The 27734-nt window shown below is 46.2% G+C and overlaps 1 protein-coding gene across 4 annotated transcripts in view; it reads left to right on the top strand.

The window, feature by feature from the left end:
• The window catches only part of SNX29 (sorting nexin 29), a 238673-nt gene extending 211344 nt beyond the window's left edge, over window positions 1-27329 (top strand). For 2 of the 4 annotated variants that reach the window (XM_081169473.1, XM_081169470.1), the window contains one exon: window positions 19463-27329. In XM_081169473.1, coding sequence (XP_081025599.1) covers window positions 19463-19592 — 130 coding nt within the window. In that variant the 3' untranslated portion in view covers window positions 19593-27329. Of the gene's footprint in view, window positions 1-5746; window positions 5772-18917; window positions 18955-19462 lie in introns of those variants that run through there. The other 2 variants (XM_081169471.1, XM_081169472.1) reach the window with 2 other exon arrangements.
• The last annotated feature ends 405 nt before the right edge of the window (window positions 27330-27734 follow it).

Here is a 27734-nt window from a genome sequence, read left to right as displayed (position 1 = left end):
GTCGTCTCAAATTCAAAAGGTAAAAGTTTTAAAGTTCAGTTCCAAATTACTCACGGGTTCTTTTTTCAGTCCGAATTTCAAGGAAGGAAGTCAGCGCTCTCCAGTTATGGCTCGCGGCTTCGCTCAGCGGCGGTAGCGGTCGACTCTCAGTGCCACGCCGTCCCCTGTATCCCCTCCGTAGCCTTTAAAAAGGCTCATTGCGAATCAGGGGGGGCGCTTAAGGCACCCGCCGAGTCTTCAGTCCGCAGGCTTCCGCGCCTGCGGTTTTTAAGGGTCCCCGTGTCGCCGGCACGGCAAAGACCCATCCACCGCTGAGCCGATTCCCTCCGGAACTCGGAGGGAATCCGCCATTTCCCGATCGCGCCAACCCGGAAGTCCGAGAGTCAGACTTTACCCATAAAACCCTGTGCTCACCAGCTGTGATCCTTGCCTGTTCAGTTTTGCCACTACAGGGTGTTGTCATTGCTGCCTCTTCCTACCATTTAATGCCCAATTATACTGCTATTTTGACACAGGTGGTGTTGTGGGTTAAACCACAGAGCCTAGGACTTGCAGATCAGAAGGTCGGCAGTTCGAATCCCCGCGATGGGGTGAACTCCCGTTGCTCGGTCCCTGCTCCTGCTAACCTAGCAGTTCGAAAGCACATCAAAGTGCAAGTAGATAAATAGGTACCACTCCGGCGGGAAGGTAAACGGCATTTCCATGCACTGCTCTGGTTTCGCCAGAAGTGGCTTAGTCATGCTGGCCACATGACCCAGAAGCTGTACGCCGGCTCCGTCGGCCAATAAAGCGAGATGAGCACCGCATCCCCAGAGTCGGCCACGACTGGACCTAATGGTAAGGGGTCCCTTTACCTTTATACTGCTATTTATAGCATGGCCCAGGAAACTTGCTGGACTCCAACTCCCATCCTCCCTAGCTACTATGGTGGATGACCAGTCATGATGATGATGATAATTAATGGTGATGGGCATTGTGTTCCAGCAACACCCATAGGGCGACAGGTGGTCCATCCCTGCTTTATAGCAATGAAAGGCTATGCACTCACATTTTCTCCTGGACTTAAAGGACTGGAGAGTGGGGAGACAGAGAACACAAGAGTGTTTCAGTTGTATATGTTCTCTTCTGGCTCTTTAAATTGGAAATGACAGGATGACGAGAGCAGCTGGTTTCACTGCGAGAAAGACCTGGCTCCAAAGCCTGCCTTCTTGTCATCTCATGCAGGCACTATGCTGCTTTTAGCATCAGCATTGCAACTGACACAGCTCTCTCCCTCTCCTTCTATCTGCAGAGCAGCAATGGTAGACTCAGACAAGTGGGACCAGTTATATCTGCTTAATTTGACTTCCAGGTCTCAAACCTGGAGCAACTTTTCACTTCTGACAAGCACAGCATCCCTTGTCCTGTTCCACTGCCAGTCCATCACCCACCCACTCTCCACTTTCTTTGCTTAGAGCAAAAATGAAAGATCACCTGCTCATGAGAAGGTGGGCATCAGAACCTAGGGGGAAAGCCAGGAGACTTAAGCCTTGGCTAGGGGGCTGTTAGAAGGACAGAATGATGCTAGAAGGCAGTCCTTATATGGTCCACTACTGGACAAATAGAAGCCCATGAGTAGCTGTTTTTCTAGGGCCTCTTTAGGTCAATGTCCCTGAATACTAGTTGTGCTTAACAGAATGGCATTGTCAAAATGTGATTCTCTCTTTTTCCTTACAACCAGGACAGAGTCCAGCTTCTCCCCTCTTTCTGCCGCCCCTCCATTTCTGCTTTCAGCTTGGAATACAATAGAGATCTGATCTCTTTTTACATAGCTTTCTGCCAGTGTCTGACGTATTTGCTGATGCCAGGCCCGTTCACATTGTGAGGTTAGTGCACTAAAACAGCTGAAACAACTTTTATTTGAAGGACTGGCTTGACCTCAAGGACGTGCTGGATGATCAAAGCACGTTTTGATCATCGCAGGCTTCCCTTTAGTAGGCTCCTCACGTGTGACTTTCATAAAAACCTAAGCTTTGTGACTAAAATTGAAGACTCTAATTTGTTTCTCTGGACACATGTGACTTGAACTTATGCTAGGCTTTGTCCACACATGGACATTGCATTTGTACCTATGTAGCTCTTTTCTCTTATGATTTTCTTTTACTAGCATTTGCTGGACTAATTTGATATGAGAGAGAAAGAGAGAGAGAGATAGAGAGGTATGTCCATCCTATGAAAATTTCATCCATTGAGCTCAACAGGAAATAAAATAGGCTGCTTTTCCTTGATCAGCTCTTTGCAATAACTTTGCCACTAGAAGGTGTTGCATACTTTTTGTGTTAGGACCCTGCTTGAAGCATTTTTTTAGTTAAATAGTTTAACTTGCCCTGTAGAGGGTTTCTTTTTCTTTTACACAGGAGACATTCAAGCATTTCAGGAACTGATTTGTGTCATTGCCAGGACTTAAGCAAAAGAGTTGGGGACCCTCCAGATGCTGCCCGTTCCCATCGTCCTTAATCATTGGCCATGTTGGCTTGGGTTGATGGGAGTTGGAGTCCAGCAACATCTGAAGCTCCACAGGTTCCCCACCCCTGATAAGAGCCTATCTGTGGAGGAGCCATTTGACAAGATGAATGTGATTGGTTGGAGATGCCTTCAGAATAGAAGGGCATCCGAGCAATTTTGAACCTGAGCAATTTTGCTCTGAGGTCATATCCATCTTGCCACATATCTGCTTAAGCTTCCAGTTGGCTCTAGCCTGTCTTGAAGCCACAGTCTTGAATTATCATCTTCTTAATTTAGCTTGCATCCAGACCCTCAATGAACTGTCCATGGTCCTAATGACACACTGGTCATCTTGTACTCTTGCCATGCTTTGCTGGTGCCACCCCTATGTGCTTCAGCCTAAAATAGGAGACCTTGTAGTTCACCAATTTCAGTGCTTGCCCTGCATTGTGGCGAAGTCGGAGCTTCCTCTGATGTACAGAACCATTTGCTAAGAATTAGGCCAGTGATCAGAGAGCATTTGGGTCCAGTTCACAGCAGGTTCCTATATAACTCTGCAGGGAGTAACACTGGCTGGTTCCTACCACAACCTTGGTTGGCGAAGGGCATGAACTTTTCTTAGGGGAAACTTTGATAGATAGAGCATCTGCTCTGCAATATCAAACAGCGGGGGAAGTCAGTGGGATATAATAATTTTCTAGGCAGAACTATAATGTGTAATGAGCCCTGAGGCTGCTTTCACAAGAGACAATTGAATGGTCTGCACCATAATGTCAAATGGGGCCGGCGTGATGCGTGTTTGTAATGTTAACCTCTTTGCGCCCGTTGTTTTCCAGTGTGCAAAACAGAACAGACACTCGGTGGCAAAAATAATAATGATCACAGGATGCATGAAAATACTGTTGTCAGGACCAGCCAATGTTCAAAATAGAGTTTGAGAGCCTCCAAATGACACCAGACGCAGATGTTCAAGCATATTAGATAGCATCAGGAAAGAAAATGTTCTGTACCTGAAAAGATGCTCTCACCTTCTTCTTGTAGGTCAGCCTGGCACCTCTGTATGTTTCATACTGAAGCTCCCATCGGCCCCAGGCAAGCAGAGCCATGCTGGCTGGAACTGATAAGAGTTATAGTCCAAAACATCAAGTTTGAAAAGGCTGGGAAGGTTATTTCAGTGCCTGAAGTGGTGATGGAAGGTGGTTGGCTAGGTCACTGTCTCTTGGATTTAATGACTTGTCTTACATGGAGTCATGCTTTGATTTATGTAGCGACAGAAGTGCTTCCTTTGTGGGGAGATTAATAGGAGGAGAACATTTGCCTCAGCTTGTTTTCTGGTATTATATCCTAGCAATACATGTTTCTGTACACATCAGATCTTTCACAGGGTCAATTCTGGGATGCTGGTGGAGAAAGCCCTTGTTAAGGATGAGCACCACATGCAGTGTCTTCAGAAATACTGAGATGTCTCCACTTAAGTCCTGCTCAGAGTTCTGTAGTCATGCTTATTAACTTCAGTGGGTCTACTCTGTGTAGGCCTAACATTGGAAACAACTTACTATGGCAAACATTCAGTCTGCTGTTTTGGAGAGTCCCAGCCTCTCTTAAATGAAGCTTTCCCCACTGCCCGAAACAGAACTCTATTGTGGTTGGCATAACCACCAATAAATTTGCAAGAGCTGTAACAGATCAGGCAACTAGAAAAAGAACTCTTGTTTCAAGCATGAGTCCTGAGCCCTCCCATCTGGAAGATCTACAGAGGAAATGAGGAAACTGTGGCCCTCCAGATGTTGTTGAACTACAGCTCCCTTCATCTTTGACTATTGTGTCATACTGGCTGGGCCTGGTGGGAGTCCAATAACATCTGAAGAACCAGAGGTTCCACATCCCTGATCTACAGGCTGAGCTGCCTAATAATTGTGGATGCCAACACAATGTGAGTGCTTTGTGGCTGCCGGTTAGTTCGAGGTGCTGGATTTGGTGTATAAAGTCTTCAACAGCTTGGGAGCAGGATACCTGAAAGATCATCTCACTGTAGATGCCATCTTATCAGGAGGTCCGTTCCACACAATCTAGAAATTCGGTCTTTAGCATTGTGGAACTTAGCATTTGGAATTCCCTCCCCCATCTCTGTTGTGTTTTCTGAAGACCTTCCTCTTTCAACAAGTATTTTAGGTAGAGATATTTCCCAGTCTGCATCTGCACTGGAATTGTTTCTTAATGTGTTTTTATTGTTCTATCACCTCTTGCTTGCTGCCCTGTGTTCCTTTGGGAGGAAGGGCGAAACAAAAATTGACAAACAAACAAACAAACAGTGTATTCTGAGAAGGGGGAGCGATAAAGTGGAACAGTTTGCCCTGCCTTTTCCCTATGATTGTTTTAGAACATGAGCATTTTTAACTGTGTGTGAGGAAGCATCTTTAGTGATGAATATTTATACTGACATATGCTTAAATTTGCAATGTAACTCTCTCAGTTAAACAAGGGCTTCTTTCCTGGGGCTGAAGGTTCTATCCTTTGCCTCTTAGTAGTTGGCAGGGCTGAGGGAGATGTTCTCAAGATTCAGGCATGGAGAAGACTTCTGCTGGAGACCATCGACCTGTCTACTCCAGCCCACCCCAACTGACCCTCTCCATATGTTGTTGATTCAGTCTCTAAGAGCTCCATTTTCCCTCTAGAACTGCCCAAAGCCAATCAGAATAGGCTAGTGGTTCCCAAACTCCACCCCTCCCCTTAAAGGTAAAGGGACCCCTGACCATTAGGTCCAGTCGTGACCGACTCTGGGGTTGCGGCGCTCATCTTGCTTTATTGGCCGAGGGAGCCGGCGTACAGCTTCCGGGTCACATGGCCAGCATGACTAAGCCGCTTCTGGCAAACCAGAGCAGCGCACGGAAACATCGTTTACCTTCCCGCCGGAGCAGTACCTATTTATCTACTTGCACTTTGACGTGCTTTCGAACTGCTAGGTTGGCAGGAGCAGGGACCGAGCAATGGGAGCTCACCCTGCCGCGAGGATTCGAACCGCTGACCTTCTGATCAGCAAGTCCTAGGCTCTGTGGTTTAACCCACAGCGCCACCCGCGTCCAACCCCTCCCCTTAGCCCACTTGAAAATTGCTGAGGGTCTTGCCAGACCACTGAGTGGCATTTCTGCCCACTGCAGCAATGGCGATGTGCTGCCCTAGATGCTGTAGAATGTTTAATTTTAATTTTATGGCTTCTTTGATTTCTTTTTTTAAAAATAGTATGGCCATTTGAATTCTATAGAACCCCATAGAGCGAGTAGGATACTCTGTGAAGATACATAGCATCAGTAAAGACGTCAAACATCTTCCTTTCCCCGCCTGCCCCTGGAGCACTATAGGTAGGCGATTCGCTTTCTCATGTGTTGTGAAGCATTGCATCTGCAGCGTTTCCTATTCTGTACTTGATGGTATCTTTTTATATTCTTTTTTTTTTAGAGTAGTAATTCTTTCTGGAGAGAAGCTTCTAAAAACATTTTTAACGGCTTTGTGTCTCTCTCTGTCTCTCTGTCTCATCGTGTTCCTTCTGTTTTCCCTTAATACCAGACAGATTGGCTATGGACTGTTTAAAAGTTAAATAGGTAATTAAGGCGGGCACGCTCCGTCTGTCTTTGTATGCAGGCGCCGTGCAAACACAGAGGGGAAGGGGTCTCCAGATAGTTTCTGTAAAAGCAGCTCGATGACATACGGTATCTGTGCCTTCATAAGAGGGACGCTTAGGAACCTTCCAGAACCTTAGCCCGTGTCAGGGAGCAGTGGTGGTTGGATACAGGAGAAGCGGGGTTGGAGATGGACTTGGAAGAAGGTATCAGTGACCCGGGGGAGCCTGTAACAGCCAGGAGGTGAGAGTCAGAGTCAGAGTCAGGGGAAGCTGCAGAATGTTTGGGACTACAGTTCCCATCATCCCTGACCACTGATCCTGTTAGCTAGGGATGATGGGAATTGTAGTCCCAAACATCTGGAGGGCCAGAGTTTGCCTATGCCTGGTGTAGAGTCAAGGGCTTCCACACCTCCTCCTCCTTCTGCTGCCTCCACTGTCTCCCAGAACCAAAAGAGGAGTGATGTGGGAGGAGCAGAAACAGGTTACATGCAGACTGGGTCTGCACCTGCTTGCATCCAGCTCCGATGGGGGAGATATATAAGATGAGGTAGAGAGCAGGCTCCTGCCAACCTAGCAGTTCAAAAGCACGCCAGAGCAACTAGATAAATAGGCTGCAGTGGGAAGGTAAACAGCGTTTCCGTGCACTCTGGCTTCTGTCACAGTGTCCTGTTGCACCAGAAGTGGCTTAGTCTTGCTGGCCACATGACCTGGAAAGCTGTCTGCGGACAAACACCGACTCCCTCAGCTTGAAAGCGAGATGAGCGCCGCAACCCCATAGTCGCCTTTGACTGGACTTAACCGTCCAGGGGTCCTTGACCTTTACCTAGAGAGCAGGGCCTTTGTGTTATGGCAACTGCCTCATCAAGTGCACACCTTGGAGTAGCTGAGACACGTAGGTTGAATGAACATGCCTTCCCCTAACTTGTAAGTGTACTTTTGTCCGTAAAGAGTTAATGCCTGACTCTGGACATTCCTTACCTAACAGCGTTGTGACAGCCAGGGAGTTGGTGCTCACTCCTTTCCCACCTTTTCTTTTGGAATGTCAATCCCTTAAAAAAAATAATCACCCCCCTCCATTTCAGAGTAATGTACTATGTGCAAAGATTTCCTTTGTGCAACAGAATTACCACAGTAGAAATAAGTTCAGCAGATAACACTGATGAAGTGAATTTGACCTCCCGAGTGTACAGTGGTACCTCGGGTTAAGTACTTAATTCGTTCCGGAGGTCTGTGCCTGAAACTGTTCTTAACCTGAGGCACCACTTTAGCTAATGGGGCCTCCTGCTGCGGCCACGCCGCCGGAGCCCGATTTCTGTTCTTATCCTGAAGCAAAGTTCTTAACCTGAAGCACTATTTCTAGGTTAGCGGAGTCTGTAACCTGAAGCGTATGTAACCTGAAGCGTATGTAATCCGAGGTACCACTGTATTACTCTGGGCTGTTGGTGTTGGCATTAGGCCATCACCGTTTTAGAACAAATGGGGATAGTTGGGAAAGATGAAGTAATGCAACTGTGTACATGCACCATGTAGATCAGGCCTGGAGAAGTTCAGGCCCAGGAGTTGGACATGCTCCCCAACCTCTTTATCTGGCCACTGGGGCTCCCACCCAGCCACTACGCTTCTGAATACCAGCAGCTCAATCCATCCCTGCCTAACGTGAATGGCAAAGGTCCATCAGCGTCGTTGAACACAAGTACGCCACCACAATTAGAGGAGTTAGAAGAGATCATAACGGAAGAGTGTCTGCTTTGTACACAGAATGTCCTAGGGTTCAATCCCTGGCATTTACAGTTTAAAGAAGTTTTAACATTTGCTAGTTCTTTAATACCAAAAAGTCTCAATGTGACTTAACAAGATAAAACAAACAGATATAATTCAATTTAAAACTCTTTTTTTTTTTTGAAAGCACAAAATATTATATAAAATACCTAAAATGCTCATCTGATAGCACAATACGGACAGGTCCCACTCCACCCAACTCAAAGACCAGCAGCACTGTAGAGGCCAGCTTAAGTTACCAAAGGTCTGAGTGAATAGCAGTGTCTTTTCTTGGTGTGTAAGCACCAATAATGATGCCCCCTGGTGCGTTTCCCTGGAGAGAGCATTCTGCAGGTAGGAAGCATCACTGAAAAGACCTGTTATTGTGTAGCCCCCTTTTCATGCCTTTCTTGGGTGGGGCACCCAGTGAGGGGCTCTGACGAATACCACAGTGTCTGGGGTGGTTCCTTTCGGGAGGTAATGAGTAGCAGGTAATAAGAGCTGCTGTCTCCCTGAAACCCGAGGAAGCCACTGGCAGGATGAGAAACTGGTTTGTATCCAATAGTAGTTCAGCTCATAGGAGACCCACTGAAATAATAGACATGGCTAACTCAGGCTTATGAATTTAATTTAGCTGAATACAACCCAATACTGGGCTGGATGGACAAAAGTCTGACCTGATAGAAGGCAGATTTCTGTCTTCCTTGAAATCTTTGGCCTTTGATTTACTTTCCCTACTGAAGTCTTCCTTGGAGAAGCACTACTGTGCTGAACATCACAGCTTGAAGAGCAAGCCCAGGGCCCTGAAAGCACAACATGGGTCCAGGATGGAATGGGGAGTGAGATGGGGGGAAGCCATCTTCTTAAAGCAGTTACCTTGCAGATGCACCTCAGGGAGAACTTGGCACCGTGATAAAAGAGGAAGGAACAGAATTGGCAATCAAAACAAAGGCTGGCCCCATAATAATCAAGGGCGCTTATGAGCCAAAACAATGGCCTGGTGGGAGGAAGGAATTGATTGCCGTGGCAGGAGGTCTTTGCTGCCTTCCTTGCTATCTGAACTGGTGACAACTGCTAACTAGTGCTGGAGAAGAGGAGCTTTGGATTATTGCCCTGTTAAACCTGTTTGCTGCCTTCCATCCCACTTGAGGTCTATAAAAAAGCTTGTGCGCAGCTGTTTAAGAGAGAAGGTACAAATCAAGAAGTCCCTGAATCTAAGAAGAGCCCTGCTGAATAATAATAATAATAATAATAATAATAATAATAATAATAATAATAATAATAATAATAATTTATTCGTACCCCTCCCATCTGGCTGGGTTTCTCCAGCCTCTCTGGGCAGCTTCCACAAAGACCAAAAATACACTAAGATGTCACACATTAAAAACTTCCCTGACCAGGGCTGCCTTAAGATGTCTTCTGAATGTCAGGTAGTTGTTTATCTCTTTGACATCTGATGGGAGGGCCTTCCACAGGGCGGGCGCCACTACTGAGAAGGCCCTCTGCCTGGTTCCCTGTAGCTTTGCTTCTCGCAATGAGGGAACTGCCAGAAGGCCCTCGATGCTAGACCTCAGTGTCTGGGTAGAACGATGGGGGTGGAGACGCTCCTTCAGGTATACTGGGCCGAGGCCATTTAGGGCTTGAAAGGTCAGCACCAACACTTTGAATTATGCTTCGAAACGTACTGGGAGCCAATGTAGGTCTTTCAAGACCGGTGTTATGTGGTCTCGGCGGCCGCCCCCAGTCACCAGTCTAGCTGCCGCATTCTGGATTAGCTGTAGTTTCCGGGTCACCTTCAAAGGTAGCCCCATGTAGAGCGCATTGCAGTAGTCCAAGCGGGAGATAACTAGCGCATGCACCACTCTGGCAAGACAGTCTGCGGGCAGGGAGGGTCTCAGCCAAAGAGACCCTACCTGCCCGCAGACAGGGGATCAGGCCAAAGGCCCACCTAGTCCAGTATTCTACTCTCACCGTGGCCAACCAGGTCCCCAGGAGTACCGTATTTTTCGCTCTATAAGACGCACCAGACCACAAGACGCACCTAGTTTTTGGAGGAGGAAAACAAGAAAAAAAAATTCTGAATCTCAGAAGCCAGAACAACAAAAGGGATCACTACACAGTGAAAGCAGCAAATCCCTCTTGCTGTTCTGGCTTCTGGGATAGCTGTGCAGCCTGCATGCGCTCCATAAGACGCACACACATTTCCCCTTACTTTTTAGGAGGGAAAAAGTGAGTCTTATAGAGCAAAAAATACGGTAACCAGCAAGCAGCAGCACTCACCCCCCCCTGGGATTCCCAACAATTGGCATTCAGAAGTCATACCACCTCTGACAGTGGACACTGAACATGGCCGCTTCCTGACCCAGCAGGACTCTTCTCATGTGCTGAACACCCATGTATTTTCTATTTGTGCATCCATTAAAAAAAAATTAAAAACTAAAGTTTTCTTGGTTTACAAAGGTATGCACAATGTCTCTTTTTTCAAGTTCCATTTTCCATAGGTCAGTTTCATTTGTTGAGACATTAGGAAGAAAAAAGGGGGAAGAGGTGGAGGGGGCCATGGTGGGGTCAGGGGGTGATATTTCTATTTTGCTTAATGTAGGTGTGGGTTTTTGTGTTGGCATCGTTTGTGCAGGTTCTCTTTGCTATTCACTCGTGTTCCTTTGGTGGTGAGAGAAATTGTGCTTGGCCTTGGGTGCGGTTGCTTGTTTGTGATTGGTTGTGTTGAGCTTTGTTTTCGTGCGTGAGCGGGGTGGGTGGTGTTTTTGAATCAGGTTAGCCATATTGATCCATATGCTGTTGGTGGATTCTCGTCGTTGTCTTGTTGGGCTTTGTATGTGATGAAGGGGAGCCAATTGTGCATCCATTTTGAGGTTGTTAAAACCTACAATTTGTTTTATTTATTTTATTTTATAACTCGCTCTTCATTGAATATTTTGATATCGGAGTGGGGAACAATGAAATAAAACGATAATGCAAATGTACAAACAATTGCAGAATCCATAAAAGCAAATCCAATAAACAAATTAACAGCTCCATTGTAAAACGAAGAAAGCCAGGAAAGGCAACAATTAGGATATCGCCATAATAAATTGCACAGAGGATTATTCAGGAGAATAATGTCTCAGGTTTGCTTAAGCATTAATGTTTGGATGCTCCCTAACATCAGGTGCAGGGAGGACGGCACAGTGCAGATGCACCAGCAAGGAGCAGTGGATTGGCTTTTTTGGTGTGTTTGCACTGCACTGATCTTCCCGCTAGCTCACCTCTCCTCTTCCCAGTAAGCAGCAGTGACTCACCTGCTGGGAAAGGGAGAGGTTAAAAATTACTCTCTGAATGGTTTGAATAGCTGTTTTTCACTGTTTTATTGCTAATTTTATTGTTTTAGTCTCTTTGTAAACTGATTTCAGGTTATTTTTCTTTCTTGCAATCATCAGTCTGTAGATTTCATGAAAGAAATAAAGAAAACCCACTTACGATTCCCAGCCGCTGCCCCTGACAGCGGAGGCAGAACATTTCCCTTGTGGCTAGTAGCCATTATTATCCTCCATGAAAGCCTTGCATCTGTCCAAGAGAGAAAAGTCCAGAAGGGAAATACACTGAGGTTTCTTTCTCCTCCTCCTTCTCCTCCTTTTCCTTCTCTTGCATTTTTTTTTTGGGGGGGGGGGAGTTGGAGGGCTCAGGGTTGGATGTTGACAGGTTCCCCCCTCCTGCTTCCTAGACCATATGGAAGTAGTGTGATTTGATAGATAAAACACAGGGTTTCTTTTTTAAAAAATGAAACACAAAAGAAGAACATATTCATTTTAAAGCTTTTTACTTATTTTTTTGCCCATATAACATTTGTTTCCATGGAAGCAGATCTGGCCACTAACAGTGCGAAATGCTATTCAGCTGCTTGTAACTGCTCCCATTGGGGAGGGGGGCTGGGGGGAGAAAGAGAAAATGGGGGGTGACAATTCTGGTTGGCAGTAAATCTAATTTCTGTCGAGTGCATTGTGCGCATTTTCTTAATTTCAGCAGGTTGTGCTCAACTTGAGTCCTGCTCAGAGGAGATCCATTGAAATTAACGAACCTTTGTTGCTATTGGCATTTTATTATCCACCCTTTGCCCTTAGGTCCCAGTGTGGGTTACAGTATTAAAGCACAATATGTTCTTTATAGTGGATGAGCTGGGATAGCTCAGTTAGTAAAGTATGAGACCCTTAATCTCCAGGTTATGGGTTTGAGCCCCACGTCGGACAAGATTCCTCTGATTAAAAACAATTTAAGACAACTTACAATCGTAAAAATAAGGTGGGTCCTAAAATCATACACCTCAGGTGTCAAAAGCCAGGGTAAAAAAGTGTGTCCTCAGCATTCTTCAGAATCTGTATAATGAGGGGGCCAGATGAACCTTGATGGGGAGTTCAATAGTAATGTCCATTAACTTCAATGGGTCTCCTCTGTATAGGACTAGCATTGAATGCCAATCACCAATGTTTTCTTTTAAGTGAGTATGAAGGGAGGCCAGGTTTCATCAAAGGTATTTTCCTTTATAACCCCTGGTTATTCTTTTCATACGCAGGAGAAAAAGAAAGTAAAGCTCTCCCACCATGTCTCACAAACATGTCTGTGGAGAACCTATATGGACTCCCAATGTTTTAAGTCCATGTAAAATAATGCCATAAACTTAATGCTATGTTCTTTTCTCTGAGCCAGTGTGGTGTAGTGGTTAAGAGCGATAGACTCGTAATCTGGGGAACCGTGTTCGCGTCTCCGCTCCTCCACATGCAGCTGCTGGGTGACCTTGGGCTAGTCACACTTCTCTGAAGTCTCTCAGCCCCACTCACCTCACAGAGTGTTTGTTGTGGGGGAGGAAGGGAAAGGAGAATGTTAGCCGCTTTGGGACTCCTTAAGGGGAGTGAAAGGCGGGATATCAAGTCCATACTCCTCCTCCTCCTCCTCCTTCTCCTCTTCTTCTTCTTCTTCTGTGGAGACTGTATTGTATAATGGGAGAGAGGGGGTATGAAGGACAGAGCTGGAGTGAACTATCAGGTGAAAAACAATGTAGAAAAAGAGTCTTGGATAAATGGGGTCATTTTGAGTATCTTCACATACCTGACCTCAATTCTTCACTTCCATTTCATTCCTGGCATGCATCCCAATTTTCCTTCCCAAAGGGAATCCCAAAGTGGTGAAACCCCAAAACAGGAAGCAGCTCAGTTAGCACCAAAATATTGGAAAATAAGTCAATTCATGCCAGTACAGGCTCACTGATAGAATAAATCTGTTGATTCTCCTCCTGCTCTGAATGTCTCCTGCCCACATCACCACATTTGGTCTCCTTTGAGCAGTGATGGGAGCAGTGCAGATCTCTGCAGGACAGCACTCACAGGACAGCCAGCTTGTTCCTAGAAGTTAGCTTAAAACGATAACGCTCATGTCTAACAGGATGCCAAATCACAGATGTGATATTTTGCATAGAAAATAAAACCTGCTTCGAACCCACTTTGAGCAAGACCTTGCTTGCTTCGGTCCAAGGCAGAATCCTACTTTGGTTTTCCAAAACTTTGGATGTCTCCTCATCAAGAGCTGTTGCTGTCGGCATGAGCAGAGACTGTTGTGAAGGCATGCATTGAGATGGCTACCATTCATGGAATTTGTAGAATCAGAGAGTTGGAAGGGACCCTGAGGATCATCTAGTCCAACCCCCTGCAGTGCAGGAATATGCAGTTGTCCCTTATGGGGAGCTGCACCCCAGAAAACAGCTGCCCCCCCTCAAAGGACCCTGTTGTCTGAAGGGTCTATTGTGCAGCATGTGCTTTCATTTTCTTCCTGGTGAGTTAGCTTAGGATCGCAACCTAAAGCTTGGAACTGCATGTGTAACTGTGGGTAAGCTCAACTGAACAAACTGGGATGCTCTTCTGAGTTGAGTGTCCACGGGGTTGTTCTGCCAGTGTATTGGTCTGCAGTGAAGACTACTTACAGAAGGCAATGTTGGTTTCATGTTGACAAAGGAAGTAGGAACCCACTCTGAACATCAGCACACCTCTGCTAGTAATCCGGTTTCACAAATCTTGTGTCTGGCTCTTATTGGGACGCTGGTTTTCCCCTTTAGAAATTCCGTGTTGCTTTTCCTACCTTTCTATCTTCAAGGGGCAGGAGGACAGATTTTTAAAGACTGGTTTTATTCCAAAGAACGGGCAAGTGGCTTCTCCCTAGGCCACTGTTGAGGTTGTTTTATGAATTTACCAGCAGGAGGAGCTACTATACTGATGAAATGCTCAGGGATAAAAGCTAAAGGGAGAGATGAGGGCACATGTGAACGTTGAGTTCTTGCTCTTTTAAAAAGAAAAAGAAAAGAAGGGGGGGAGAGATAATTAGTTTTACATCAGGGTTCCTGGCCTCTGTCTTTCCATTATACCTGACAGAGGGTATACCTGGCCACAACTGAAAAGTAGGCCCGCAACTGCATAATTAATACGAATGCAGAGTTTTAACACAAGCCCTACCTTTGCAGTCTCATTCAGCGGCTGCAGAACTGACCTCCCCTTTTTCATTTGGAGTCACTTCAAAGATGGACCATGGGTTCAGGTGATAGGGAATGAAGTGTGGTGCACCTCTCAGGCTTCCCCTTTGCACATGAGAGTGAAGCTTCAACTTTAAGAACAGGCCACCGTTCTACATTGCAAGAAACTCAGGGAAGCATGGTTTGTTCTAACAAAAGTTAACTAAAAGAAACCATGGTTTCAAATTCTGGTTAGCGTAGGTTAGAACAAGCTATACTTCTCTAGGTTCACAATGTAACACGGAACTGTGATCTGTTCTTTTCTCACACTCCTCATTCATGGGGAATACACAAGCCCTAGACTTTGTGTGGTCCATTCCTGATCACCTGAACCAGCCTTCCCCCATCTTGGACGCTCCAGATGCTTTGGACTACAACTCCCATCAGCACCAGCTAGCAGGAACAATGGTCAGGATTGTGGGGAGATGTAGTCCAAAAATTTAGGGAGCACCATGTTGGGAAAAGGCTGATCTAAACTACGGTTCAAGTGAAGTCAAAGCATTGCAGAGTAAATTAATATTGTAGTCAGAGCAGAGCCATCAGCCAAGCATAATAGGTGAGGAGGGTCCTAATTCCTACCCAGCTCTAACTTGCAAGTAAGAAGGAGGTCTTTATTCAGAGAAGTAATAGTACAGACTGGGCAGGAGACACCGTGCTCAGGAGGCATGAGACAGGAGTTCTGGAGCAGGGTAAGAAGTTCAGAACTGGCAGAAGTGATGAAAATGTCTCAACAAGTTTCCTTACCCCTCCTGCCAAGCTTTTAAGGTGGCATTTTTGAAACACTCTCACTTTGTGGGAATATTAATACAGTGGTACCTCGGAATATTAATAAAGTGGTACGCTTCAGATTACAGACGCTTCAGGTTACAGACTGTACTAACCCAGAGATAGTATCTCGGGTTAAGAACTTTGCTTCAGGATGAGAACAGAAATTGTGCGGCGGCGGCGCAGCGGCAGTGGGAGGCCCCATTAGCTAAAGTGGTACCTCAGGTTAAGAACAGTTTCAGGTTAAGAACGGACCTCCAGAATGAATTAAGTTCTTAACCTGAGGTACCACTGTACTGTAAGCAGAAGCTCCACCGGAACGGGTCCCATCTGCAAGAGCCACACCTCGTTCTAGAAAAGAAGGCCGTTGGCTTAGTTGCTGCATTATTCTGCTCAGCCTCCTTGCCCCAGGCTGATTAAAGCCCTCCCCAGCCTCTGCTGAGGCTCTTTGGTCTACAACAGGGGTCTGCAACCTTTAAGACAAAAAGAGCCACTTGGACCCGTTTCCGAAGAAAAAACAACAACTGGGAGCCGCAAAACCATTGCGAAATTTAAAACAAATATATCTCCGGAGCCACGATCTGACAGCGGGCGGGAAGGTGACGTCGGGACGGTGCGTGACTAACGCACGCACCGCCCCATGCGATGTCACAGCCAGTACAGCGCCCGCCACAGTGAGGAGTGTTGGGGCGCACAATGCGCCTCCTCCCCTCGCTAGTATCTGCCCCGGAGCCGCAGCAAAGATGTAAAAGAGCCACATGCAGCTCCGGAGCCGCGGGTTGCAGACCCCTGGTCTACAAGAAGGTCAGAGGGGAGAGCGGGCATCTCCGCTCCCCCTTCCCAAGCGCCAGAAATCAGTGTGGAAGGGGAAGATGCCCCCCCTCCAACCCAGATTCCCACCATCACCCTTTTCCTTCCTACTCCTGCATCAGAGCCTGCCAACCCAAGCCTGATCCAGGGCGAGACCATGATATTTTGGCACCTGAGGCGAACCACTGGGAAGAAGGGGCAATCAAATCAACTTTACCCGATGCTTGAACTGGGAATTGAAGGCAGATGCAGAGCCCAGGAAACCCAGGAGGGCAGCCCCTGCCATTTCTTCCTTAGGGGGTAGGAAAACAGCTGCTGCTGGGAGACCAGTAGTTTCTCCAGTTCACCAGAAGGCTGCTGTGCAGGCAGCACTGAGGCAGGGTGCTGAGGAAGCAGCAGATCTGGCCCCAGTAAGTGTTCTGCATCCGCTACTAGTGCTGTTCTTTGGAGGCCAGATCTGCTGCCCTCCACACAGTGGATCCTGCTGCCTAAGGTGGTTACTTCACCTTGCCTCATGGGATGGGATGGCCCTTGGGTTCATGCAGTTGTCTTCACTTAGCATAAGCATATTCCAAGAGTATTCTAAGGATGCCCCTGTTTTCATCCATGAAATGTATGGGAGGATGGAATGGGGGCTATCAAAGCACATATTGAAATCAGCTGTGGGAAAGCGCCAGACTACACATTACATTGTTTTGCGCTGAGTGCAGGATTCTGTTTTATTTTTTAATTCAGCTGGAACCCCCTCCACCCATGCAAATAGCAGGTGCAGGGCTGTTGATGGTCTATCTCAGAACCATAGCACGGGGCAAAGGGTTAACACCCCCTCAAAACCTCCCCCAAGGTCACGATTCAGAGTTGCTCCTCCATCACCACTACCCTGGCACTGGCTGTTCGTGGGGAGAAAATCCTTGCAAATCATGCAATTAGCAGTAAAGTGTTCCTTGGTCCACTGAGAGCTGGGGCAGACTCTTAAAGAGGGCATCCTGTCAAGTGTTCCGTGCAGTGTGAAGTCTATGCTTTCTGATGGGATGTCATAGCAGAGCAACCTACACTCCCCCCCCCCCCGCCATCACAGAATTATTTTTATAGCAGCAGCTGCAGCGCACATAGTTTGTGCCCCAACATTATTTACTGGGATCCTGCAGAGTCAGGCTGGTAGCACTGCTGCATTTCAGAATTGGTGATGGGTGGGAGACTCACCAAGCCCTGGAAGTCTGAGAGCAGAGATTCATTTGCCTTAAGCAACTGCCAGGCAGGGTGCAATTTCCTCCCCCCAGCCTGATTTTTATTGAAAGGCAAGCAAAGCAATAAAAGTGGTAATTTGTAAAGCTTGCTATTACACAAGAGGGACTGGTTTCTACTTAAAAGTATTGTGATGGATGTGAATTTCCTGTATTTTTCTTTGATGTTTATGTGCTCCCCGGTTGTTCAGGAGGAAAACACTCGGTGCTTTAGTGGTTGCTAGTTAAAAATACGGCATGATTAAGGTTTTCCCATAGAACGTTAATTCTGATCTTTCTTTCTTTCTCTTAACCCTGAGTGGTTTTTATTGTGTATTCTTTTGGAAGCAGAGATGGAAATTTTCAATGATAAGTGTAGATGGGATTACAAGTAAAAAAAGGTATAGGACCCCTGGGTGGTTAAGTCCAGTCAAAGGTGACTATGGGGTGTGGTGCTCATCTCGCTTTCAGGCCAAGGGAGCTGGCATTTGTCCACAGACAGCTTTCCGGGTCATGTGGCCAGCATGACTAAACCACTTCTGGCGCAACGGAACACCGTGACAGAAGCCAGAGTGCACTGAAATGCTGTTTACCTTCCCGCCGCAGTGGTACCTATTTATCTACTTGCACTGGCATGTTTTCGAACTGCTAGGTTGGCAGGAGCTGGGACAGCAACAGGAGCTCACCCCATCGCGGGGATTAGAACCGCTGATCTTGCGACCGGCAAGCCCAAAAGGCTCAGTGGTTTAGACCACAGCGCCACCCACGTCCCTAGATGGAATTGCATCAGAGTGCTGCCACCCCACTTCTAAAGATTTGTGCTTGGCACATCTGCCAGTGATGCTGACTTTGCAGCGCCTGGCATCACGTCATGTCTTGTGCCAACCTCAGTCAACAGTATGTATCACCCTGAACTAGGCTTGCTGTATTGAGGATGAAACAGCTCCTAAAGACCTGGTCTCTAAGCAAAGAGATCAGGGCTTTCAGAGCCACACACTTCACCTTGTATGCCTTCCCTTTAACGTCTCTTAGTTTGAGGCATTAGGTGAAAGCTTCCTGCCACCCTGCAAGCCTTTGATTGCTCTTGATTACCACCACTTTTCGAGTCATCGTTGTGACGCTGTTAACTGTCTGCTTGGCGTTGGATCAATGTACCATTTAAAAAGTTTTGTGGGGTTTTTTTGCATTGATCCTAGATAGATTGCTGTGGTCATTAATTTAACGCAGTGGTGGCAAACTGCTGGCTCACAGATTGCACTGGCCTTCAAGCCAAGGCACCAGTGCCAGGCAACGTTGCACTGTCTCCATTCTTTGGATTAATTGTCTGAAAGGTTCTCCTCCCCATTATAGGGCTGGGCAGAGAGGAAGCTCCGCCAGCTTTTGAGCCATGCCCACCTTTGAGCCAAACTCATCATCGACATGCCATCTTCAGAGGAGCTGTAACCAGGCAACAGGGCCCCAAGGCCAAAAAGGGTTGGTCACCTCCATTTTAATGTGGGTGTGGCAGCACCTGGAGAAGGGCGGTGATGTGTGGCTGCATTTTAAGTTGCGCTCCACCCCACATAACCTTTGGGGAGTTTGGTAGGGTTCAAAATGATGTCCGTGCATGCGTGCATGCGTCTGTGCGTGCGCATGAGGCATAAAATACTCTTGTGGAGCCCACTGAGAAAACAAAGAAAAGTACAACCTTATTCCTTTTATACTGTAGTTTTCGGAGGAGTCTGTAGCCTGTGAGTGACTGCTGGGTAAGCAATATTTTTTCCAATAATTGTTTGTAGTAGACAAGTAAGTTCCTTTCAAGCAATTCATTCATGAAAGTCGGTCTATTGCAGGTCAGAATAGACTGTGAAGCTCCTCAAGTATTACTAACATGTATCATTGTGCATCAATACATTGGTCCATCATTAGCACAACGTTCATCAGAGCACCATCAGTTTCTTGTATTGTCTATCACTTCTGGTGGTTTAGTGTGGCCTCCAAATTCCAGGCCATGGAGTTTTGCATTTTTTTGTATTATTGTGTTTGCAAGAACATAATGGTGTACTTGATTAATCCATTCCCTAGGTCACTATGTGAGTAGTGTACAGATCCAGTAAACTAATTGTAGATATGGATAATACACACATCAGCACATACATTTGTGTTCGGATAGCTGCTTTCCCCACGTACCGGGGTGGGTGGGAATACAGGTTTGTTTAATGCACAGTATGAACTTGTCCGTGGCTTGTCCCCCCCCCCCTTTCCTGTTTCTAGTGATTTCCAACCCACGGGAGATTCTGCAAGCAAAAGCAACAGGCCACGCGGGACGACCCGGTTTCCAAGGCTGTCTCGGAGCCATCAAAGAGACCCACGGAACCCAGAGCCTCAGAGTGGTGACCTTTGACTTTTTGGATAATTAGGACCAACTAGCACCGTGTACTTTAAGCTGCCTTTTGATTTGGTTCTGTCCTGTGCAGTTGACGACACAAGCCTGTGGGCAGAAAGAAAAGACAACAGCACTGAATTTATAGCCAGAAGGGGAACCATCTGCCGTAAGGGTCCCTATTCTGATTAAACAGGTCACAGTTGAGGTGGCCGCCATTTTCCAAAACAATCGGAGGCCTTTTGGCCCAGGACTAAAAATAAATAAATAGGATTGGTTCATATTTTCTTTGGCTTCTCAAGAGTCACACTCTAGCCCCTTTCATATATTGGTGTTTATGTAGTTTTGATGCGATCGCTCTGCATTCAGATCCTCAAAGGAATGTCATAAGGCTTGTGGATTCACCGGGATGCCATTTTCCAGCAGTACAATTGCAGCTGGAACTATTGGGGTATTTATTTTATTTTCTGCCTCATTTCTACCCCCTCCCCCCCCCAATCAAGCAACTGTTCCTTGGGCAAAAATGGAACAGGAGTGTTAGAACCCGGTTGATGTTTCTGGTCAGATCCTCTGGCATATGACGAATGAACATGTGGCACCATTGATTCCTCAAGCAAAATATCTATGATTTAAGGGGAGGTGGGCTGCACTGAAACCAGGAATCTGCTAGTGGCAGTGGGTGAGATCAAGGGCAACAGACGAGTGTGGTGGGGAGGGCATTTTTACAGAAGACGAGAGAGTTTCCCAGCGATTTGCCTGACCTCCCATTATTGGTTTCTTGGTGGCATGTTATTATTAAAAGTAGTAATAATCTCGGTGCCAAAATAAGTAGGCGCTTGAGGCTATTCTTTCCACCGCTTCCTGCTTAAGGCACATGAAGCGACGCTGCTGAGGGCTTCCAAATGCAAGCGCCTCTGTTGCTTGTCACCTTTTGCTGAAATGTTTTCGGGTAAGGATGTGGCATGGACAGCTGAAAGGGAAGCTGTTGTGAAGACTGATCGGAATCCTAATACGATTTAACTGGAGTGCGGTTCGCTACACCCACACTTTGCACTGCCATAGATAGCAAATGACACCGCAGCTTTTTTTTTTAACTTTCCATAATAAGCTTCACCCAATACTACATCTCTGTGAGTGTTGTGTTTGTTTGTTTTTAAAGGATAAACTGTTCTTTTCACCCCTTTGCACCAGCACAGCAGGTCTGTTGCATCATGTTAGGCTCATTTTGCAACCAAGGCAGGACAGGACGGCATCTCTCACATTATGTTTACAGAAACCAACCGGTCCGTGATTGAGTCCTATTACAACACTGGTGAAGGGACTGTGTCCTCTCCTGCACCTGAGGGCAGCAAGCTAGCTTAAGGGATGGAGGGCAAGCTGTCTGGCACACACACAGAGCATGTGCCGTTGAAGGCAGGTGCCTCATTCCACCCAACGGTAGAGCCACAGTCCTATTTTGTGATCACTGTGCTCCCATCTTTCCCAAGTGCCCTCCTTCTTCCACAGATCTAACATTACTTTTCTGGAGATGCATCTGTTCTGTTACTTTAGGTGCTCAACCCCCCACCCCAATTTTCTCTTACGCGGTACATGAATTACATGGAGCTGGTTCCCCTCTGCACCACAGATTCCCCAAATGCACAGGTCCCATCCTGCATCGGGACTATTTAACAGGAAGTGTTTGCAAATCCTCCCAATGGAGAAAAGAAAAGAGTGTGCTCTTGTCGCTGAAGTGTTCAGCTTGTAGACAGTGCTGTCCTTGGGACAAAAGTCCCCTGACTTTGGGGGTAACAGAGAAGATCTGGGTGCCCGGTACTGTTAGTTTTGAGATTTGCAACACAACAAGATGTTGTTTGGATGCATTTGCAGCCTTTTGTTTTGTTTTAGATTGCAAACCCGCAGGCAGGGTTTTAGGTCAGGGATGCCGGGGGACCTGTGGCCTTCGGGATGCTGTCGGACACCAGCTCCCATCAGCCCCAGCCAGTGTGGCTAATGGCCGGGAATGATGGGAGTTGGAGTCCGGCAACATCTGGATGGCCAAAGAAGAAGAGTTTGGATTTGATATCCCGCTTTATCACTACCCTAAGGAGCCTCAAAGCAGCAAACAGCCTCCTTTTCCCTTCCTCCCCCACAACAAACGCTCTGTGAGGTGAGTGGGGCTGAGAGACTTCAGAGAAGTGTGACTGGCCCAAGGTCACCCAGCAGCTGCATGTGGAGGAGCGGGGAAGCGAACCTGGTTCACCAGATTACAAGTCTACCACTACACCACCCCTTGTCCTTGTTTCAGCTGATGTCCATGGGCAGAACATGACTATACGACTAGCCCTATTTATATGATTAAAAAAAGGGAATCAGTGTGCATCAAAACTATCTGATTTGGCTTCACCTGGACTACACGTCTATGTCTGACCAGTTGATCAGATAAAACAATGTCCCATTCATTAGTAAATTATTCCTCTTGCAAAGGAACTTTTTGAGGATTGGGCCATTACCAATCTGGCTGCTAATAGTAACATAAACACCAGATTTTTATGAGCATTAGGAGGATTGGCAGCATTCTCTAAAGAAAGAAGGGCCACAGAGAGATCTGGAGGCAAATGTTGTTGAGGAATAGTTGCTATCATTGAGAAAACCCAGCCCCAGAATCTCCTCACATTCCCACATTTCACAAACACACACCCCATTTGTGTACAAATAGGCTTAACTTTTTTTTATTAAACCAAGCTTCCCATTAAGTTAAATAAATCAAAGTGTGTGTGTGTTTTGAAATAATTCAGAAGACCCCCATAAAATATGTCCATTATATCACAACTTGTTAAAAAAGGATTAATCATTTTTAAGCCTCTCCTATTTGCACAGGACATTGCTCAGGGAGCGGCAATAAACAAATCTGCCTCAATTTGAGGAAACAGGCCTCCAGCCGTAAAACACGGTGACAGAGTTTAGTGCAGCAAGCCATTGAGAGATAAGGCACAATGGCAGTAAATTTGGAATTTGGCTCACGGAGGAAAGCCATATGCAGAGGTTCAATTTGCCATCCTGAAATGAATGCTTCATTGTATAAGGTGGGGAGAGAGAAAACATGTTTAGTTGTTAGCTGTCAAATGAAATGAATAGGAATGTATTAAGGACTAGCTTCCACTGGCTTCATGCGGCAGTAATGAATGGGACTTGGAACGGCTGAGGTGCTAAGGAGAAGTCACTTGTCATGTCGTATTAATGGTGACGAAAGTGGCACCAACTTGTAAGCATTTCAGATCTGAAAACTCAAGCGAAGCAAACCCAGAAATTCCGGAAAGGGGCCTTTTTGAGAAAGGGGTCTCTGTGCGCATGTGTGTAGAAGACGAAAGCATATTTCATTCAGTGCATCTAATGTTTCAGCTGCAGTAAAAGAGAGAGTCCTTGTGAATTGCTGGCCTTTGTTGTAGAGCCCATAGACATTTGGCAGCTTGTCTTCAAAGATCCCAGCCTACTCAAGAGTCCCCTTATCCCAATTTCCCCTTCAGTCCAAGATGCTCTATTTATTATGTTTCTTCTGGATACTCCAGAGTCTCCCCTTGATGTCCCCACTTTGCTCTGCTCACAATCCCGTATTCAGGATGCCACCTTTGAACATTCAGAGCGATGCCCACAGGAAACTCAAGAGCAGAGACTGCCGAAGGCGAATGGAATTACCAGTAAGAACCAAAAACACTCCCTCCATGGCCTTCAGTAGACGATGAGTGTCCCCTTTTTACTTAACCAACTCAGCTTCACCTAAGTTATCCATGTCCATTCATTTCATGGGCTAACATTGGATGCAACCCTTCATTATTAAGAGTTACTTTCTTGAACTCTTTGTTTGGTTGCAAACTTTTGGAGTTTGGGTGCAAATAGAGAGAAAGGGTTGTTGTTCTTGTTTAGTCGTTTCCGACTCTTCGTGACCCCATGGACCAGAGCACACCAGGCACTCCTGTCTTCCACTGCCTCCTGCAGTTTGGTCAAACTCATGCTGGTAGCTTCAAGAACACTGTCCAACCATCTCGTCCTCTGTCGTCCCCTTCTCCTTGTGCCCTCAGTCTTTCCCAACATCAGGGTCTTTTCCAGGGAGTCTTCTCTTCTCATGAGGTGGCCAAAGTATTGGAGCCTCAGCTTCATGATCTGTCCTTCCAGTGAGCACTCAGGGCTGATTTCCTTCAGAATGGAGAGGTTTGATCTTCTTGCAGTCCATGGGACTCTCAAGAGTCTCCTCCAGCACCAGAATTCAAAAGCATCAATTCTTCGGCGATCAGCCTTCTTTATGGTCCAGCTCTCACTTCCATATATCACTAATGGGAAAACCATAGCTTTAACTATACGGACCTTTGTTGGCAAGGTGATGTCTCTGCTTTTTAAGATGCTGTCTAGGTTTGTCAAGATGCTGTCTAGGGGGAAATGTCAAAACAGGACCCGATGACAGCGAACTGCAAAAAAAAGTACAGCATTTTCACTTAATGCTACTAGGACTCTGATGTCGAAAGAATGTATGAGGGGCTATCCCTGCCCCTACATGCAAGAAACACTATGCTCCCCTCCCACAATCTGGACATTCAGCTGCCTCTAGCTGCATATATATCACTTCCATGGTGGGGGGGGGCTGATCTGGACCAGGGTCCCCCCACATGGAGAAGCCCTCCATACATACAGATGCATATGCATAGATCCCTTCTGCAAGGCAGCCAAATATGCTGCCCATGGGTTTCCTGGCTCCAGCTAATGCCTTTGGTGGTAGAGGGCCATCCTTGGCTCGTATCCAAAATATTGCTAAGTCACTTATCCAATCAGTGCAAGAATTTCTGCTTGTGCAACAGAACTCACCCCCTCCTCCCCCTGATATCCTTGTGCTAATGGGAAAAGGACATTGGATACCACCCCTTCTTTGCATGTGCTTCCAATGCCATTTGTAGGATTTCTGGACCCTCCTAATACCATCCTCTTATTTCCCAACAACCTGTTGACATGGACTTTACTGCGCATGAGAGCTTGTGCCACAAAGAATTTGTTAGGCTCAAGGTTGACACGGCCACCCCTCTGGAAGTCTTGCATAGCAGCTAAAACACCACCCTGAGTGGAACTCACTTTTCCTTCTTTTGTCCCACTGATGTCATGCTGCCCAGTTATCACGAGGGGGGGGGGGGATCTAAACCACGCTGCTGCGATTCACTGGGTTAATCAGTCAGGAGCTCTGTGTTCTTTAGTGAAATATGAAACTTGCGTCCCCGTTGGCCTTTGGAGTAAATCACTCTTGAGAACACATCTGAGCTTCGTTGTTTCTGTATGAAAGAGAATTGAACTTGTTTACTCCTATTGCATTTTCACACTGCCTTCCTTTCGGCCCTTCCCACCTTTCTCAGTATTAATTTAGTAGCTATTCAGTAATGCCCTTTTTGCAAGCACAGAAGATGTGCGGTACCTAATATATCACTTTAATGTGTTGAGAGAAAAACCAAGAAATTTGAAAAGAAATCTACCAGGGGGTGGGGAAGCTTTTATCTTCTTCCCACCCTGTGGGCCAGCTTGGGACAACTGGGTGAGTTGTCTGGCCCACCATTCAGTGTTGACCTCTGAGGGGAGGGCGGATAGTGACCAAGCAGGATTTAACTCCTTTTGCATCAGCTGATGCTTGGAGAGTTCAATCCTGCTTTCTGCAGGGATCTACCTGTGTCTCTAACTTGCGTCACACCTGACGTTACATATGACATCAGGTGTGGGTTTGGTGGATATGATTTGGGGTGAGGAGAAGAGCCTTGTGAGACAAACTGGGAAACCTGGTGGGCCAGATTTGGCCCACACGCCAGAGGTTCCCCACCACTATGTTACATTTTAATGAAAGAACGCAATTTGGGGACTGTATTTGTGTGCTGTTGTTTATTACCGCAACCTGGCGCTTTGAAACTCATCTGTGGCATACATGCACTTTACAAACAGTTAATTTACAGTTCCTGTTTTTGTATACCCTGGGTGAGCTTGGGCATATGCTACCTGTGGCCCACAGCCCTTGTATACGAGAGGCTTCTCCTGTAGTGATCTGCATTCCTTAGGCTGATTTCCCCCTTTTACAGCTGGGCTTTGGGAAAGCCCAGGTAGGGCCTTGTTTCCGGTTGGGTCCAGGTACCATATTTTTCGCTCTATAAGACACACTTTCCCCCTCCTAAAAAGTAAGGGGAAGTGTGTGTGTGCGTCTTATGGAGTGAATGCAGGCTTCGCAGCTATCCCAGAAGCCAGAAGAGCAAGAGGGATCGGTGCGCACCGATCCCTCTTGCTCTTCTGGCTTCAGGGATAGCCACGCAAAGCCTTTTGAGCACAGCCGGAGCGCTCCTCCCTCTTCGCTCAAGAGGCTTTACATTGCATTCTTGTTTCTTGTTTTCCTCCTCTAAAAACTAGATGCGTCTCATGGTTGGGCGCGTCTTATAGAGCAAAAAATACAGTAAGCTGATCCTACCTACCACATTGCTAGGGGGTGCATTATTCTTTGTTTCTTTGCGGAGAGTTTCATACCCCCACCTTTTTTAGTGCCGGTGCACCACTCAGAGCAAGATTATGTTAGCGCTACCTCGGTCCTTTGGGGAAATGAAAAGATGTGAACTAGGAGCAAAGAACTCAATATATCCATCTTCCCCCTTTCATTTCCTGTTTTTGTTTTCCTTATGCTATAAACACTCATTGTTCCTGAATTTTCAAAACTACCCGTAATAGACTGTCACTCTTCCTAAGCTGTGAGCTGCAAAATTGGATCCCGCTATACCACATCTAATGGCAGGTGCTGCTGCTGCCAGCCCCTCCTTCATCCCTGGAAACTTGGGGTGGTTATACACCATCCAGAGGCTGACACAACTCCAGAGTTCAAAGCAAATTGACCTCCCTTTATCCCAGCCCTATAGTTTCCAGTGACAGGTGGATAGCATATGAGAAAGGCAGCCATAACAAAGCATGTGATCTTGGATGACTGACCACATGATAACTGATTCTAGTTGAGAATACTACCATACTTGTAGCTAACCTGGGGATCTAGAGCTTTAGGGAAGCTCTGAAAAAATAATATATTGCTGCATTTCTATATTTACAAGGCCTGTTTTCCTTCCCCCGCCTGTTCTCTACCAATGTCAGTTGACTGAAACGTTCTCCATGATACCACTGAAGGAGAAATCACTCTTCTCTGCATTTCCATAAAGTGGCTTCTTCAATAGATGTCTCAGCCTGCGTATAATCAATTCTTCTGAGCATTTTGCTGCTGGGATACATGTAACTCCGATTACACAGTGACAATTTGCTGGCATGCATTACTTTTTTCTCCAGTGAATATTGAATGATCTGAAATGGTAGATATCCAGATGGTTCTAAATATAATTAAATGACGGAAAACCGAAAACTCTTTAAGACGCAACTTACCTACACTTTTGTAAAGCCTCTCATAGTGAAAGTAATGGATAGAAGAAGCAATTTGGATTTTTGCTCCATTTAACTTTTGAGCGTAAGAAATAGGGTATTAAGTCTGATATTGTATCTGTATATATGGTAGCCAAATCTGGTTCTATAAACTAATAGTGTTATTTTAACCCATCTTCTATTATATTATTTCGAATCTTATGTATATATAATTTTTTTTAAAAAACAACAACCACTTATTTGTATTAATATTTCTTTCGTTGCGGAAATATTCAGTGACAATTTTGTTATAACCTGGCCGGAAAATGTGCTAATTTGGAACTGAGGAAATAAAACAACATTTTGTATGTTTAAGAGAGAGATTGCCAGTGTGATTATTGTATTACAGTGGTACCTCAGGTTACATACGCTTCAGGTTACATACTCCGCTAACCCAGAAATAGTGCTTCAGGTTAAGAACTTTGCTTCAGTGTGAGAACAGAAATCGTGCTCCGGCGGCGCGGCAGCAGCAGGAGGCCCCATTAGCTAAAGTGGTGCTGCAGGTTAAGAACAGTTTCAGGTTAAGTACAGACCTCCGGAACGAATTAAGTACTTAACCCGAGGTACCACTGTATATTGTTTGCATAAGTCAGTGTGTGAGTTAGGATTGCTTTTAACAGCAGGATCCTATACATGTCTGCTCAGAGGTAAATCCCACTGAGATCGCTGGGTCTTCGACACAGGTGTCAGAGGCTAGACTGAGGAGGAATGGTGGGAGCT

The sequence above is a fragment of the Podarcis bocagei genome (genome assembly GCF_964188305.1).
Source record: "Podarcis bocagei genome assembly, chromosome: 14".
NCBI lineage: Eukaryota > Metazoa > Chordata > Lepidosauria > Squamata > Lacertidae > Podarcis > Podarcis bocagei.
This window is presented reverse-complemented; position numbering and strand designations above follow the sequence as displayed.